This window comes from Rhinolophus sinicus, linkage group LG12 (genome assembly GCF_036562045.2).
Source record: "Rhinolophus sinicus isolate RSC01 linkage group LG12, ASM3656204v1, whole genome shotgun sequence".
In the NCBI taxonomy this organism is placed as follows: Eukaryota; Metazoa; Chordata; class Mammalia; order Chiroptera; family Rhinolophidae; genus Rhinolophus; species Rhinolophus sinicus.
The window spans coordinates 43,041,620-43,057,227 of record NC_133761.1 but is presented as its reverse complement, the minus strand read 5'-3'; the positions used below and the strand labels follow the sequence as shown (position 1 = coordinate 43,057,227).

The 15,608-nt window shown below is 47.4% G+C and overlaps 1 protein-coding gene and 1 non-coding gene across 9 annotated transcripts in view; one reads left to right on the top strand and one right to left on the bottom strand.

Annotated features, from left to right (window-relative positions):
* The window catches only part of TRIM67 (tripartite motif containing 67), a 48,822-nt gene extending 42,614 nt beyond the window's left edge, over positions 1–6,208 (bottom strand). For both annotated transcript variants that reach the window (XM_019757376.2, XM_019757377.2), the window contains exon 1: positions 5,177–6,208. In XM_019757376.2, coding sequence (XP_019612935.2) covers positions 5,177–6,199 — 1,023 coding nt within the window. In that variant the 5' untranslated portion in view covers positions 6,200–6,208. The remainder of the gene's footprint in view (positions 1–5,176) is intronic.
* On the top strand, positions 4,556–14,877 carry LOC109461272 (uncharacterized). Of its 7 annotated transcripts, none has more exons than XR_002139669.2 (5): positions 6,556–6,690; positions 7,522–7,699; positions 8,035–8,181; positions 8,772–9,301; positions 14,795–14,877. It is a non-coding gene; the product is annotated as an uncharacterized LOC109461272 (transcript). The 7 variants fall into 7 exon arrangements; XR_012490688.1 differs by lacking the exon at positions 14,795–14,877 and adding an exon at positions 8,605–8,709 and having other exon boundaries at positions 8,973–13,509; XR_012490685.1 differs by lacking the exon at positions 14,795–14,877 and adding an exon at positions 8,605–8,709 and having other exon boundaries at positions 8,795–13,509.
* The last annotated feature ends 731 nt before the right edge of the window (positions 14,878–15,608 follow it).

The window sequence follows — 15,608 nt, the reverse complement described above, 5'->3', positions numbered from 1 at the left end:
AAACCGCAATTACTTTTGCACCAACATAATATAAACTCTAGATACTTGTGGTCATCCTCTAAAAACTAGTTCTAACAATAATGTAAGGAAAACAGCAAACAACAATTACTGAAAACAGGACAATACACATATTGTTTCCCCCATGGTCCCTGTCTACATGAATTTTTTATTATTTAAATAATTTTGCTGTTGGGAGAAAACATTGGTATAAACGTTATGGAAGGCAATTTGGCAACAGTAATCAAAGGTCTTAAAGCCAGATGTCCTTTGATATAGCAAATCCATATTCAGAAATTTACGGTAAGGAAAGAATTAAGAGTACAGTTTAGATTTAACTAGAAAAAAAATGGTTATAACAGCAAAAGACTGAAAACAACCTAAAGTCCAGCATGAGGGTGTTGATCAAATAAAATAATAAATCCTTATAATGGAATGGCATGCAGCCATCAAAAATGATGTACATTAATTGACAGGAAAGATATATTGTATTATTAAAGCAAAGGGGCGGCCGGTTAGCTCAGTGGGTTAGAGCGCAGTGCTCTTAACAACAAGGTTGTCGGTTCGATCCCCACATGGGCCACTGTGAGCTGCACCCTCCATAACTAGACTGAAACAACTACTTGACTTGGAGCTGATGGGTCCTGGGAAAACACACTTAAAATAAGTAAAAGTTAAAAATAAAAAAAAGCAAAAAAGACAGTTACAAATAAATATACAATAGAATTCTAGAGGAAAAAAACTCTAAAATGTTAGAAATGTGTTTCTCTGCAAATTGGAATTTGGGGATGATATTTCTTTTCTACATTCCTACACATATAAATCTGATTCTTAACAATGAGCACCTGTTAATTGTGTTGTAAAGTAGTATAAATATTCAAATAAGTATACTTATGACATGGCTCAGCTATGATTACATGTTTAATCTTTGTCATTTATGTGTCATCTCTCTTAATGGAGGAAGTCTTTCTTCAGAGGCTTTACAGGCTAAAAACCTTTCCTTATCTCTGTTATGAAATAAGGTAGGACCAGGGGCCCCTGGCAGTGGCTCACCACATGGGAGTAACCTGCAGTCCTGGTGACCCCAGATCTCTAGGCCCGGCCATCTCCTTTGCTCTGTGACATGCTGACTCATTGGGAAAGGTAATTCTGGTGTATCAGTGAGGTTTGGTGTTAATACTCATCTACGCTTTAAGGTGCTCAAAGACTTCTGAAGAAGCACACCACACCTCAGTGCTGGAATCAACTTCTGTCCATTTTAATTCAGGGTCAGCTTTCTGCACCCAGCAGGAGTCACGGACTTTGTTGACATTCTGTGACATGTCACACTAGGGAAGAGATATGGCCCACAGTGACCCTTTCCCTCTGGTTTCAGGAAAATTAGAATTCCATAATCAATAGGCAACAAGAGAAAGGCTCTCACGGAAAGCGTCCCTTCCCTGTCCTACCCTTCCACAGCGTAGTTTCTTCACATCAGCTCTGTGAAACAATCAGTCCTCTCCCAGGAGAATCACCTAAAAATGTGTTTAGCCAAGACCTAAAGTTTTTATGCTCTTTTAAATAGGTGGTAATCAATCTTGTTTTAAAATAGATCTCAGTGTGACTTGTATGTCTCTTTACCTAAGAATCACTAATTAGATGGCAAGGTCCAGTCAGGCTAGAAACGAAGTAAAGCAGGGCTGTGATAAAGATTTCTGGGGGAAGGGATGCTGGGGAATGTTCTAGTTCTGGTCGTGTGACATGCTTTGCCATGGCTCCTAGGATGTTTAGGCGACAACAACAATCCAGAGACTTTAAGTTTTACTAAACGGATGCTGCCACGGTGGGAGGAGAGTGCGTAATTGAGTATTGTAGCTCATCTGTGAAAAGTAGCCCCTCCCAGCTCACAGTGCCGGCCTACAGGCCTGCCCACCAAGCAACACCAAACACCCACCAGGGAGGGCTCCCTCCTTTAGCTCCTTTGATCGCTAGCCTCAGAACAAGCACTCAATAATTTCCCTTTCTGTAGAAAAACAGCACCTGCTGAAAGAGAACAGCAGAACTTCTATTCATTCTTGAAAACAGATTTTCAAAAACTATCTCAAAGCATTCCTTCTGGATTTAGGAAGATGTCTTAGTTTTCTGAAGCAATGGCACAAAATATAAAATTAAGACACTAGACTCTGCATGCAGTTGCCCCCCGTGGACACGTTCCAAGACCCCCAGTGGATGCCTGAAACCGCAGACATTACTGAACCCTGTATAGATTGTTTTCCCCTTTACGTACACACCTATAGTAAAGTTTGATTTATAAATTAAGCACAGCAAGAGGTTAAGACAATAACTAACAGTAAAATAGCACAATTATAACAATGTACTGTAATAAAAGTTATGTGAATGTGGCATTAGTAAGAAAATTCAGAGTGACTGGAACACAAGCACTGTGACACCCCTCAGTGGATCTGATCACCGAGACGGCTACTAAGTGACTAATGGCTGGGCAGCACGTACAGTGTGGAGATGCTGGGCGAAGGTGTGACCCACCCCCTGGGTAGGACACTACTCAAAATGGCGAGAAATGCCAAACTTATGAATTGTTTATTTCTGGAATTTTCCATTTAACATTTTCAGACTGCAGTTGACTGTGGATCACTGAAACTGTGGAAAGTGAAACCACGGATAAGGGGGACTTCTGTGGTCATGTTTCCCAGATTATTGTCCCATTCTATTGAGCAAATATCACATGTGCTTTTCATATTTCCTCATAACGTTACATTGTTGGTTGAGGATAGATATTTTATAAAACAGCTGTTAACACCAAGTCACGGATGATCAATGATTTTCCCTGTGTGATAACTCATTATCCAACTCACTTTTCCTTGGAAGGGGCTTGATCTCTTTGGAGATTGCAAACTCAACTCATTTTGGTTTGCACTCTTCACTAAGTCTCAAGATTTAGGTGACAACATCCAGAATTAGTTCTAGCCTCCTAGGCTGTGCAAATTTAGCAGCCGATGAAATCTGAATGTGAACCTACACTTCTTGTTTTGCTAATTGATCACAGCCTCTTTGCAAAAGATGTCTTTATTTGTAAAATGATGTCTTTTCACTTGAAAGATGAAATAAGCAAGGCAACTACAATTACTGTGAAGCAATATGCAGCAAAACTTCATATGAATGACAACTAACTCACGGCAGGCTTTCCTATCTGTTCAAAGCTATATTAGGACTCAATATAAACAATACCAGAAGTTACCAGCTCATGTTTTCTCCAGGGAACCAAGTCACTGAGGTCAAATAAGCACTTTGCCCTGTAGCTTTCTTCAGGTCTAGTGGTTTTAAGAACTCTAAAAATAATAATAATAACATCTATTGGTTGCTGTGCTGGAGGAGAAACATATAGTATTATATTCACTCCTTACAACAGTTATCTGAGTTAGATATTATTATTCAGAGGGTTTCAAATTGTGCCTAAGGCTTACAGCGCATGATTGACAAGTGCTGAGATTCGGGTCCAGGTCTGGTGACTGCACAGCAGCGTTCCTCAGCAGAAGATAATTATTTTGGGGGAGGTTTCCTGTGTACTGTAGGATGTTTAGCAGTGTCTTGGGCCTCTACCCACTAAATACTAGTAATACCCCCTAGGTATGACAACCCAAAATGTCTCCAGACATTGCCATATGTCCTGGAAGGGTAGTGAAATTGTCCCCAAATGAGAACCACTGCTCAAAAATTAGAGATTTAACTCCAGATTGCCCTTCTTCTGACCTACTATGCACATTTCCCTCTCCAAGGGGGATTACTAAAGTGTTCCCCTTCTGTTTTCTGATTTTTTATTTGAAAAATGTTAAATTATAATAATAATGTGCGCATTGTACCAGATGAAATTATATAGTAACAGTATATAATAAATCTACAATAGGAATAGTTAGTCCCTTCTCCTCTCATCTATGCCCCCCCTCCTTGTCTATTTCCAATTGGATAATATGACACAGCCAGGGCAAATCGCTTTAATTTCCTGTGTTTTCCCTCCTCAACTAGAATACATATTTCCTGTTGGGTGATTTGGAGACTTCCTACTTCTTAGAGGTGTGAAGTTTACTGGAAAGAGGACACTGAAAGATAAATGTCCAAATTTGCAGATGCTAACTGGGGAACTAGGAAAAGGGACTCTAACTCTGTCAGGCCTGACCGACTGACCCCAGGCGCCATGAGTCCAGATGCTCAGCTTAGCCTTTGGATGGGCAATTAAGGTGAATATTCGTTAGAACTGACCCCACTCTTGCTTTGGGGCCATATCAAGGGCCTGACTTGATTGGCAGCCAGAGTTATAGCGAGTTGCCTTTAGAAGCTGTTCCATTCCCACTTGGGAGGTGGCACCCCAGGCAAGTCTGTGGCAGCCTGCAGATGAAAGTGTGCGTGTCTGGCTCACTAAGAGCTAACTCTGCGACTCCACCACACTCCTGCAGCTACTGTGGCAGAGTCCCAGTGAGAAGGTCTCTGGGGAAAATGATGCTCCCGTTTTCAAAGGGCACACATCCAAATTCTCAAACAGGGTGCATGAGGAATTGTATCTTCCCTTAGACTAGGAGGCATTCTGGGGGTAGAACGTGCGGGAGACTAGTTGAAAGAGTAGGAAAATGTCTGCTGTGGAAGCTGCTAGGAGTTCTGCTCTGGAGACAATAGTACATCCCTTCACTGAGGGCTGGGATCCAATCCTTTCTGCAGTCAGAGAAGACTAACCAAAGGCCAAAGGCATCAGACACTTCCCGGCAGGCAGACGGTAACACTTGAACTTAAAAAAATCTTTTTAGAGGGAAAAAGGGGCCCTGAATGCCATAAATCTGGAGGGGGCCATTAAGGTAAGTTAGCCAACTTTAGGAGTGAAAGAGCCCTGCTCCTGCATTCTGGGTGGGGGTTGCACCAGGCGATGGAGTCATAAAAGCTCTGCAGGGAGGGGACCTAGTATGTCGTCTTTCCATGCCCTTCCCAACCCCAATATCCTGTTCAGAGTACCTGGAGTTCATTTCAGTGTTTGTCAAATGACTGATGAGGGAATGAGTGAGTGACTGGGTGAATGAATGAATGAATGAATGAATGAAGTAATTGCTGCTTGACCCTCTGGCCCGCCCTCTGCCAACTCTCCCTAAAGAGACCAAGAACACTTCCCCTCACACCCAAGCTCCCCGCGCGCGCTCACCTTGTGCTGTTTCCACATGGCTCCCAGCGGCTTCACCTCGTGCTTGCCGTGCCGGCCCTCCTCCAGGCACAGGTAGCACACCGGCGTCCGGCAGCTCACGCAGTACATACTGTAGTTCTCCATTTCGTGCTCCGGGCACGTAGGGAACTTGCGGGCTGCGCCGCCCCCTGCCGCTCCGGCTGCGGCGCCCCCAGGACTCTTGCAGCCGCCTCCTCCACTGGGGGCGCCCTGGGCCGCACCTGGGGACGCAGAGGTGGCCTCGGCGGGAGCCGGCGGCAGTGGCGGTTGCACCAGGCGATGCTTAGCGAAGGGTCCCCGGGATGGATGGCACTTGAGCTGGCAGGCAGTGCAGTAGAGCACATCGCACTGCTCACAGAGCGTGGCGGCCGGCTCCGGCGGGGTGCGGTCGCACAACTGGCAGATGGCCACGGCAGGGGCTGCGGACGCCCCCTGCACGGCTCCGCGGCCGAGCTGGTACCGCTGCACGATGGCCTCCAGCAGCCGGTTGCGCTGGAAGCCGCGCAAGCCGCGGTGGTCAAGGGAGGCGCTGCGGTGGCACTGCGGGCACGTGATGGAGCTGGAAGAAGAGGACAGCGAAGAGCAGGCGGCACCCCGGGCCGCGGCGGCCGAGGAGCCGGGCGGCGCGGGCACCATGGGCAGCACGCGAACCCCGTTGGGGGACTTGAGGCTCGGGGTGTAGGAGCCATAACCGCTGTCTGTCTCACTGTACAAGCTCAGCTTGTCCGCGTGGTCCCCGCCACCGCCCGCACCGCCGCCCAGGCCGCCAGCTGCGCTCCCGCCGCTGCAGGCCGGGCCAGCTGCTGCATCGTGGTCCGGAGGGGGCGCGGCGGCCAGCCCGGAGCCCCGGGGGTGCAGGAGAGGCTGCGGCAGGTGCGGCTCTCCGTCCGGGGTCTGCACTGCGATCGTACGAGCGCAAGGCAGGCAAACGTTGTGAGAACAGGGCAAGATGATGGGCTCCCGAAACATGGAGCCGCACACAGGGCACTTCAGCTCCTCCTCCATCGCTGCGCCGGCAGGGCAAGCTGCTCAGGTCCTGGGGTGGAATGACCCAGGCTCCGGAGACGGGCGGAGGGGAACAAGCGTGGTTAGCACCGGTGAAACTGGAGGCGGGGACAGCACACGGGCATGACTGCTACACAGCCCACGGGCACGCCCCTCTTCTCTGTCCTGGGGCCACCGCCCTAAGACAACTGGGGGCAGGAGAAGGGAGGGGCTCCTCACCTCCTGCCCGCGAGGCTTCTGCACCAGCGGCTTCAACCTGCGGCCAGAGTCCCGAGCCGGTCGGCTGCCCTCGTGGTGGCCTGAGAGGCTCTCTAGGTGATGAATCAGCACTAGCGCCGCCCGCGGCTGCAGCGCGCACGTCCTCTGCACATCAGGACCAGCGGCCAAGCTGCCGTTCGCTGGCTCTCCTGCTTCAACCTCTCGGCTCCAGTGAGCCGTTGCCCAGGAGCCCCCTTTTGCCTCTGCCCCGCCCCAATCGGGGCGATCTGTAGGTGAGAAGGCGGGTGAGCAGGCCGCGTGGCAGTGGGGCTGGGTTCAGCACCAGGAGGCGGCGGACAGCGCCCGGGAGCGGAAGGCGGAGCGCGAGCTCCTGGCCTGCTGACCCAGGGGCGGCCACCTGCCAGGTCGCTGCCCCGTGACTGTCTTGGCGGGGTGCGGCCGGCGGCCGGGAGACCTTCGCTTCCCCGGCGGCTGCTGGTGAGGGGCCGAACGCGCCCTGGGCTTTCTCCGCGCGGCCAGGATTGACCCGCTTCTCTAGTTCGCTGCCGCTGCTCCTGCGGCGCATCTGACCTTGGCCGCGCGACGCTGCAGCCGGCGGGCGGAGGGCGAGCACCGGGCTGGCTCTGGGATCCCCTCCCCGTCTTCCTCCCGCCGCCGCGCGCCGCGGAGTTGTAATTTCCAGAGCAGGAGTGGTGGGAGGGAGCGGCGGGAGGAGGCGTCAGCTCAGCAAATAAGGGCTCGCCTCTTGCTGCTAGGGAAATCAAGGGGCAATTTTAAGGGTTTCGCAGAGAGGATCATTAGTAACAACAATCTATTATTGGGATGGAGTGCATCTTGAAGTAGTACAACGCCCTGCCCCGCCCACCTCTGCCATCACCACCCCTGCCCACTCCCGAGCCCCTACCTACCGCCACGAAGGGGTAAAGACAGGGACTTGAAAAGCCAGCTGTTTACAAATGGGTAGGGAGCATGGTTTGAGAGTCGCTTCCTAAATCTGTGATAGAGCAAAAAACGCAAGTCACAAAATGTCGGACACTCGAAGTCAAAGGGTGAGGTTTTATTACGGATTGAACCACAAGCCATTTTGTCTCTTCGTTTCACAGAAGTGCCCATCCGCGGCCGATGTCAGTCGTCTATACAAACTGAGCGAGGACACCGGATGGGATTTACAAAATGCGACTTCCTGGCGGAACGCGACGACGCGCCACTTTAGGCCCCTTGGTCCTCAGCACCGCGCGCCCGGGACCAGCCTTACCCGCCGCCAACCCGGCGAGCGGAGAGGTTAGTTTTCTGAATGGGGAAAATCTCCACGCTCTGCAACGCCAGCCGGGCGCCGCGGGAACACCCTCCGCCCGCGCGTGGCCCTGGCTGCCTTGTCTGCGCCGCTGTTCTCCCTCCGCCGCCGCGCGAAGGACGGGTGGGCGAGACGAGGGCCTCGCGGGAGAGACAGGCAGAAGGAAGGGCTCGCGGCGCAGCCGGCTCAGCCTACGGAGTATCAGGCTGGCATGAAACAGGCACACATTAGGTAACTATTTGTTTAAAAACGAAATGAATACTGAAGTCACGCCTCCCCCTACCCCACCCGGTTCTCCGGTTCTCCATTACTCCAAACAAAGGCAGGACCCGCACAGCGGAGCACCGCGAGCGCGCTCAGCGTCTGCCAGTTGCGGTGGGAGGGAGCCGCGCCGGCTGATAGGTCACTGCAGGAGAAAGCCGCAGCCCCGGCTACGGGTCGGTGCCCAGGGGACAGGGACCTCCCGCAGGTAGACCAACGGGGGAGGGGCGTGGTGTTGCACTCCAGACTGCAGCCAGTATGGCCCAGAAAGCTGGCAGTCAGGACTCCGGGGTGGGAATCTCGCCCCACCCCAGGAGCTTCCTTAAGCTTTCCTAGTCCCCATCGTGCATCTGTCAAAGGAGTATTATAATACTCAAGTGTGAGAAGTAAATGAAGCAACACAGATTGCATATCAGACTTCCTGCTTTATAATCCTGTCTCTTCAGTGCAGTTTGCCCACTGATGAGCAGTTTGTCTTAAAGTTGAAGAGCAGACCAACCTAGTGCCAGACAGAGCCCCAAGAGTTCAGAGTCCCCTTCAGCTGCAGGGAGCTTACAGCAATACTTCCACCAGGGGTCAATATCTCCAGGTGGGAGATGGTGACAATCTTGTCCTAACTGGCCTTCTATAGATAAAGGCAGGATCAGGAGTGGACCCTGCCTGCAACGCTGTGAGAAGCCTTCAGGAAAGTGGCGGCTGTTTTGCTACCGTGTCCTATCAGAGATGCTGGGCACAGGTAGGTATAGGTAGGTCTATGACTGCATGCACTCAAAGATGAATTTCTTGTGATTCTGACAGTATCATCACCCACCCCAACCCAGCCCAGCCTCCTGGTGACTACAAGGAAGTAACTACCCCTTCCGGTTCTACTGTGAACGACCTGCCCGGACTAGTCACGTGCCTGAGACCCACTCTGCTTTGTCATTTTCAGACCAAGGGAAACTGCTTGGAGGTGGGGGTGGGGAGACCTCCGAGAAAAATAAATCTTTCCCTGTACAGGACGACCTACAATTCCAGCAACTGTGAGGCTCAGGCTGAGCATGACTTTGTTTCCTGTGCGGAGGCAGCACATCTGATACCGCACAGTTCTCCACCTTTGTAGTTCTCACATGCGCTCCATCCCCACCACCCAATTCCGTTAACAGAATCAACTTAGCCTTGGACTGCGCTGCTGCGAAGATGTCGTTCACTTGGGGGCTTGGCCTCCTACAACTGCTTTGTGTGAGCTGAGGTTTCACAGCCGTTCCAATACTGAGCTGTACATAACCATCAATAACAATTGTCAACATCGTCTAGGAAAAGGCCTCCTCCTGCCCCAACTGTGAACTGTATGTATACAGAAAAGTCATTTTATTTCTCTGATCCTTGGTTTTTTTCTATCACAAAATTTAAGGATAGAATTCACTGAACTTTAAATTTCGTTTTCATTCTAAAAGTCTCTGTATGTTATAATAGTTTTTAAGAATGATCTGAGAATATCCCACTTAATCAAAAAATTTGATATCAAGATTGAATGACATCCATTTGTTTCAAGTCCCTAGTATATTGTTAAAAGCTGGGCGGTGCGCAGAGAGCGAGGCAAGTAATAATATTTGCATTGCAGCACTTGAAAGTGTGTCCTGGTCTGTTCAGGCTGCTGTAACAAACATATAATAGACTGGGTGGCTTAACAATAGAACTTGCTTGTCACAGTCCTAGAGGCTGGGAAACGTGATGTCAAGGCACGTGATGTCTCCTGTGGTTGGTGAGAATGTCCTCCGTTTGTGGTTAGCCGCCTCTCACGCCTTCTCACTGAATCCTTAGGGGGTCAGGAAAAGGGGAGAGCAGGCTTTCATGTCGCTGCTTGTAAGGGCACTGATTCCACTCAGGAGGGCTCCATCCTCATGACCTAAATATGTCCCAAAGGCCCCCTCCTAATACTGCCACATTGGGAGTTAGAGTTTTAATATATGAGTTTTGGGGGACACAACATTCAGTCCACAGCACACTGTAAAATTACATTTTCATATGTCACCTCATTTAATCCTAACTACACTTAACCCTGGAAAATGCACATCACCACATTTCCTCAGCTTTATAAATGTACATGTTTTCACTTTTTAATGTCACTGAAGTCAGGAACTAACATTAAAAAGTGAAAGTATGTACATAATACATACGATGATTGACACATACTTCTCCTCCCCCCACCCCTACCTTGAAAATTTCTTATTAAATAGATGGTGCATCTTACAATCACTGAAAATCATGGAAATATTTTATTATTTCCATCTTACAGAAAAGGAAACTGAGATGAGGAAACTCCACTTGCAATGGTGGACCTAGAACTGGTCTGAATTTAAGTTTAAAGCATTTTTCTTTAAGTTGCAGTTGCCACTGGGGACTTCCATCTCAGCTCTGAGTGGACAGCAGGGGAGCTCAGGAACGTAGATGTGCCATGCTCTCTGTCCTCACCCCGGGCTGTTGGACGTGCAATTCTCTCTGCCTTCCCAGGCTTCCCTCACCCTGCAGGCTAGGAGCATTTCTAGAATGTTCCTGGAAGCTTCCTGGATTAGCCGTCTGTAGCCCGACTGGCACCCGGAATTTTTATTTATGTGTCTCTCCCCTCCAGACAGGAAGCCCCTCAAGGATTGGGATCGTGTTGTTTTGTTCCCCATGTTGTGTTTTCTCTGTCACTGCCTGCCTCCTACTCAGTTATCCATGTTTGTGGACCAACTGACCTCAGACTGTAAGCTCAAGAATACCCACTCCCATAACCTTCCCTGAAAAGCACAGCTCTGGTGGAAAGAATTTTTTTCTTTTCTGTAGAAAGTATCAATAGGTCCACATGGAAATCTCCTTTTAATTCTTAGGTTCAAATAGGTTATTTTGTTTTTGTTCTTTGGTGTGTGTGTGTGTGTGTGTGTGTGTGTGTGTGTGTGTTCTCTCAACACACTTTACTTACTCTTGATCTTCTTAGTGTTTAACTTTATTATTTCTACTTGGTTCTCTCTCCCTTAGTCATCACCATCTCTATTCTAAACTACTAATGGATCTCAGTAAGATGACCCAATATTTAATTTAAATTCAATATTAACTTAAATATTTAAATATTTAATTTCTGTCCCTCTAATGTCATCCCAGTTACTCCGTTTTCCATGACCCCTCGTTTAAAAACAAAGACACATTTGGACACATCTGAACAATACACTAATAATTAAAATTCCACAATGCATTCTTATCAAGGCAGAGAAAAACATTCTGCCGTGAGTTCCTTTATGCTCCAGGAGAGTTTTTATGCTTAAGGGTCTCCGAAACACTTAAAAGGCAGAATAATGTTACCTCTCCTCCTCCTCAAAAAAAAAAAAGCACAAATAAGTTGAATTATTTACTCCAACTAACACAGTAAGTTACAAGTAAAACAATCAATCTGCTTTGCCTTTTGAATTTCAAGTGTGAAATAGAATGGCATTTCAGGCTTTATCATCTAAAAATAGATGCTGTAATCTCAAGCATAAGAATCTCTGAAACAAATTTTAAATGAAAGCTTATGATATTTTTCTCTTAAGTTACTTTTGTTTGTTTTTACAGTGGAGAAGGATCCAGTAAATTTAATAAAATGTACAGCACAGGAACCATAGGGTCTGTAGTAGTTCGCATTTTATTAGAAGACAGTGGCCCCATCCACCTCTGTGCAGCACAGCAAGGCTCCTTTGTGGAAAAGTTAATGAGGAACAATTATCACTAGCAACACAAAGCATCCTCTCCAGGGTGTGCAACTGGCTTCTTTTCCAGGAGACATACTCTGTAGAAGGATCTTAAAATCCAGCCACTTTCCCCGTCAGACATCCTTGATTGGCGCTTACCAATTTTCTGTTTTAACTTTTTGAATACCAAATAATGACCTCCCCTTTCTAATTCTGAGACTCTTCTTTACAGACCAGGAGACCTGGTCTTGAAAACCTGCCCTTCCCTCACTGCATCCTTTGGGGGCAAAAGGGTTTAGAATCAAACGTCAAATGAAGCAAATTAATTCCAGTTTACAGGCCTCTTTCTATACCCAGGGTATCTTTGTAATGCATGGCAATTAATATTATTACCACAAAAGCAATTTGGGTTTCAAATACTTCCTCATGCTTACAAATTTCAGCCATGAGAATTGTAATAGTAACTGTAGTTACATGTGGATTTTCAACTGTATGAGAGGTCGGCACTCCTAACCTCCACATTGTTCAAGAGTCAGCTATACTGTATATTGCATGGCACCTTTTCATATATGTCCCCTAATCTGATCCTTCCTGCAACACGGACTGGCCTGGGAGATGGTGAGACTGAAGGATGGGCCTTGACCCCCAAGGCGGGTTCTCACCAGCCATGCTAATACAATTTGGTCCCCAAAGTAGGCACAATTGATTTTTCCAACACTGGGCAACTGACCAGGTTGGGCCAATCAGAATCTTTTCCTCCTGGAATACGGAATTGGAACCCAAAGAAAGAGTCTGGATGGGTCCCTAACCCAGAAGTTAAGAAGCTGTTATAGTCTTAGAAAAAGCAAAAGATGCAGAGTGAAGAATAAGACAGAAGTGCAGACACAGACGGCTCCCGACTGCCTGTGCCTGAGACCCAGTTTCAATCCTGCCCTTGGGTTCCATAAAACACCCCCCTACCCTTATGACATCATGATACCCTGACTTTCAGAAAAGATAGGGGTTCAGAAGGAGTTGAGAAGGTTAAGACTGGGCGGAGCCACCTGCCTGCTGAAATGATTCAGCTCATGCCCTCATGCCGTGTAGTTGGATACTCTCGTCACCTCTGTCTGGATGTTGGCATTTTTCTGCTCTCAGCCTGTTTCTATTGGATTTTGGCCTTGACTCTTCATTGGTTTTGCTCTTTTCATTCTTGAATGCAGTTTTCTTCCCATAGCTTAACCTTTTCAGTCTGTTAAGCTTCACCTCCCTCTTGTTTTCACTCTAACCACCAACTCTGAAGGGCCATTGACTTCCCTTGGTTGGACTCCCTGCTTCCTCTCCTTGACCACAGCAGAAGCCATGGCTCCATGATGTCCTGATTCTCGCCACTCAATACTCTCTTAGACAGAAAATCGATGGGATGTACTTGGATGTATTAGGAAGAAGTGAGAAAATGTAGGAGGAGGAGGAGGGGTGGGAGGGGATCCACAGTGACTACAGAGAAAGTTCATAAATAGCTTTGATTAACTGTCTCCAGCCACATTATCTGTTTTTACAACAGATGAGGAGAGGTAGTCTGGAGCAAGATAAGGATCTGAGTCAACAGAACTCCACCCATCTTAGGAAGTCACGCCCTCCCTTGGAAGAGTATGCACCACTTTTTCCGCCAAATCAACATGTAACTCCCCCACCCCACCCGGCAAACTATAAATCCTCAGGACAAGGGTTCTCTCTCTCTGGCCCTGGGGCTTTCTTGCCCCCTCCCCCCCACCTCAGCTAGGCCCATTCTCTTCCCTGAGAACAACGTATCACTAATACCAGGGATCTAGGTCTTATTCATTCTTTCTCTCTCTCTCTCTCTCTCTCTCTCTCTCCACCTTGGCTAGGCCCATCCTCTTCCCTGAGGATGCATCACTAATAAACCCTGCTTGCATATTACTCAGTTTGCTGACCTTTGATTCTTCACTTCATCAGCAAGAACAAATGTGTCAGCAAGAAGAACTAAGACTCCCATAACAGAAGTCCCTAAAAGTGCAGTAGCTTCCCATATTAAAACAAAGGGAAATCCCTAAGGTTTGTACACTGTAAAGTGCCATACATGGGATAACAAGTTGGTTACTTGGTGGAAATAACAGAGATCAGAGAAAAAGTTGTAGAATATTGTGTAGAAGTACTTTTAAACTCTTATGGCTTTATTCACCCACCTCCCCTGCAAGGTTACCACCAAGGGGAGGGGACACGTCAGCCCCCAGGCAGGGCATCTCTATGGTAAAGTCAAAAGACCACTTAAAACCATGTCACTATCTGATTCACTAGCTCAAAGCATTACTTTATGACAGGGAAGTCACTCACACTTAAGTAGACTATGGTTTCTTAACGTCAATTGTATTTGACCTATTTCTATCTAAGGATCCCTGGGCTTGGGTAGAAATGTGGCAAACTCCTTGGGTTCTGAGACAGGATGGAGGCTAGGAGTGTGCGACTTGGAGCTGAGCTACATGGTGGGCATCGGGCTCTAGCTGGGAAAGCTTTGGAGAGATGCTCAGTCCCCCAGAGACTGGGATTCCTCAGCTGCAAAATGGAGATAATAACAGCATGTACTATGTACCTCAAAGAGCTGGGGCTCCGACAAAACACATACAAAATATTAAGAGAAGTGGGAGGTGTGTAGTACTCAACAAACATTTGGTATTACTACGTATTTTTCTGCCCCTCAGCACATGTTGTATCACTGATTCTCAGTACAGAGTAGGGAATAAGTGAATTGCAAATAGACTATTTTGGCGGGGGTGTCGGACTGTATTTGAGGATAGTGGGGAAAGTGAGCCACATACCTTGCATAAGTGAGAAGAACTATTAGAACTGATCTATCAGGAAGTGGGCACAGCGCTAGGAAGAATACGATCTCTGTTCCAGCGGAGCTTAATATCCGAGACAGACATCACAGTCAAAGCAAAGCAAACATAGAAGCAATAATCTTGCTAAAAATAGAGAACAAGCGTTTTTTAAAAACAAGGAAACAAAGAGAGACTTTTAAATATTTATACCACGTGTAGATTAAAGGTTAAGAGCATTGATTTTAAAGCTTTTGGTGAAACAATGCTAAATAAAGAAATTATGACCAACTAATACTTATATATCTTTTATATACAGGTAACTGGATACTATTTTGATATATTAATCAAAATAGTCTCAGTAGGGCTGGCCCGGTGGCTCAGGCGGTTAGAGCTCCATGCTCCTAACTCCGAAGGCTGCCGGTTCGATTCCCACATAGGCCAGTGGGCTCTCAACCACAAGGTTGCCAGTTCAATTCCTCGAGTCCCGCAAGGCATGGTGGGCAGCGCCCTCTGCAACTAAGATTGAACACGGCACCTTGAGCTGAGCTCCCGGATGGCTCAGTTGGTTGGAGCGTGTCCTTGAGAGGTTGCCAGTTCGACTCCCGCAAGGGATGGTGGACTGTGTCCCCTGCAACTAGCAAGGGCAACTAGACCTGGAGCTGAGCTGCGCCCTCCACAACTAAGATTGAAAGGACAACAACTTGACTTGGAAAAAAGGCCTGGAAGTACACACTGGTCCCCAATAAAGTCCTGTTCCCCTTCCCCAATAAAATCTTTAAAAAAAATAGTCTCAGTAATTTTTCAATAGTTTTTATTTTCAATCATTTCTCTTTATCTCAATATCCTCTTACTGAAACTCTATACCCATTGCAAAGGGATGATTGTCATAGCAGAATCAGAGAGAAAGAAGACAGTTAATCTCGGCTTATGATTCCCAAATAAGGTTTTTGAACTCATGGCAAAGACAATATTTTAAGAGAAAAACTTTAATTTTCAAATTTTGAGTATAAAAATTTCTGAGGTCTAAATGACTCAGTTCACATAATTCTTGTCATAAATCAGAGTTTTAGAAGACTGTAAGATCAGTTAGAATCTGTATTTCCTGCCTCAGGAAAAACCCCAAAACCTAA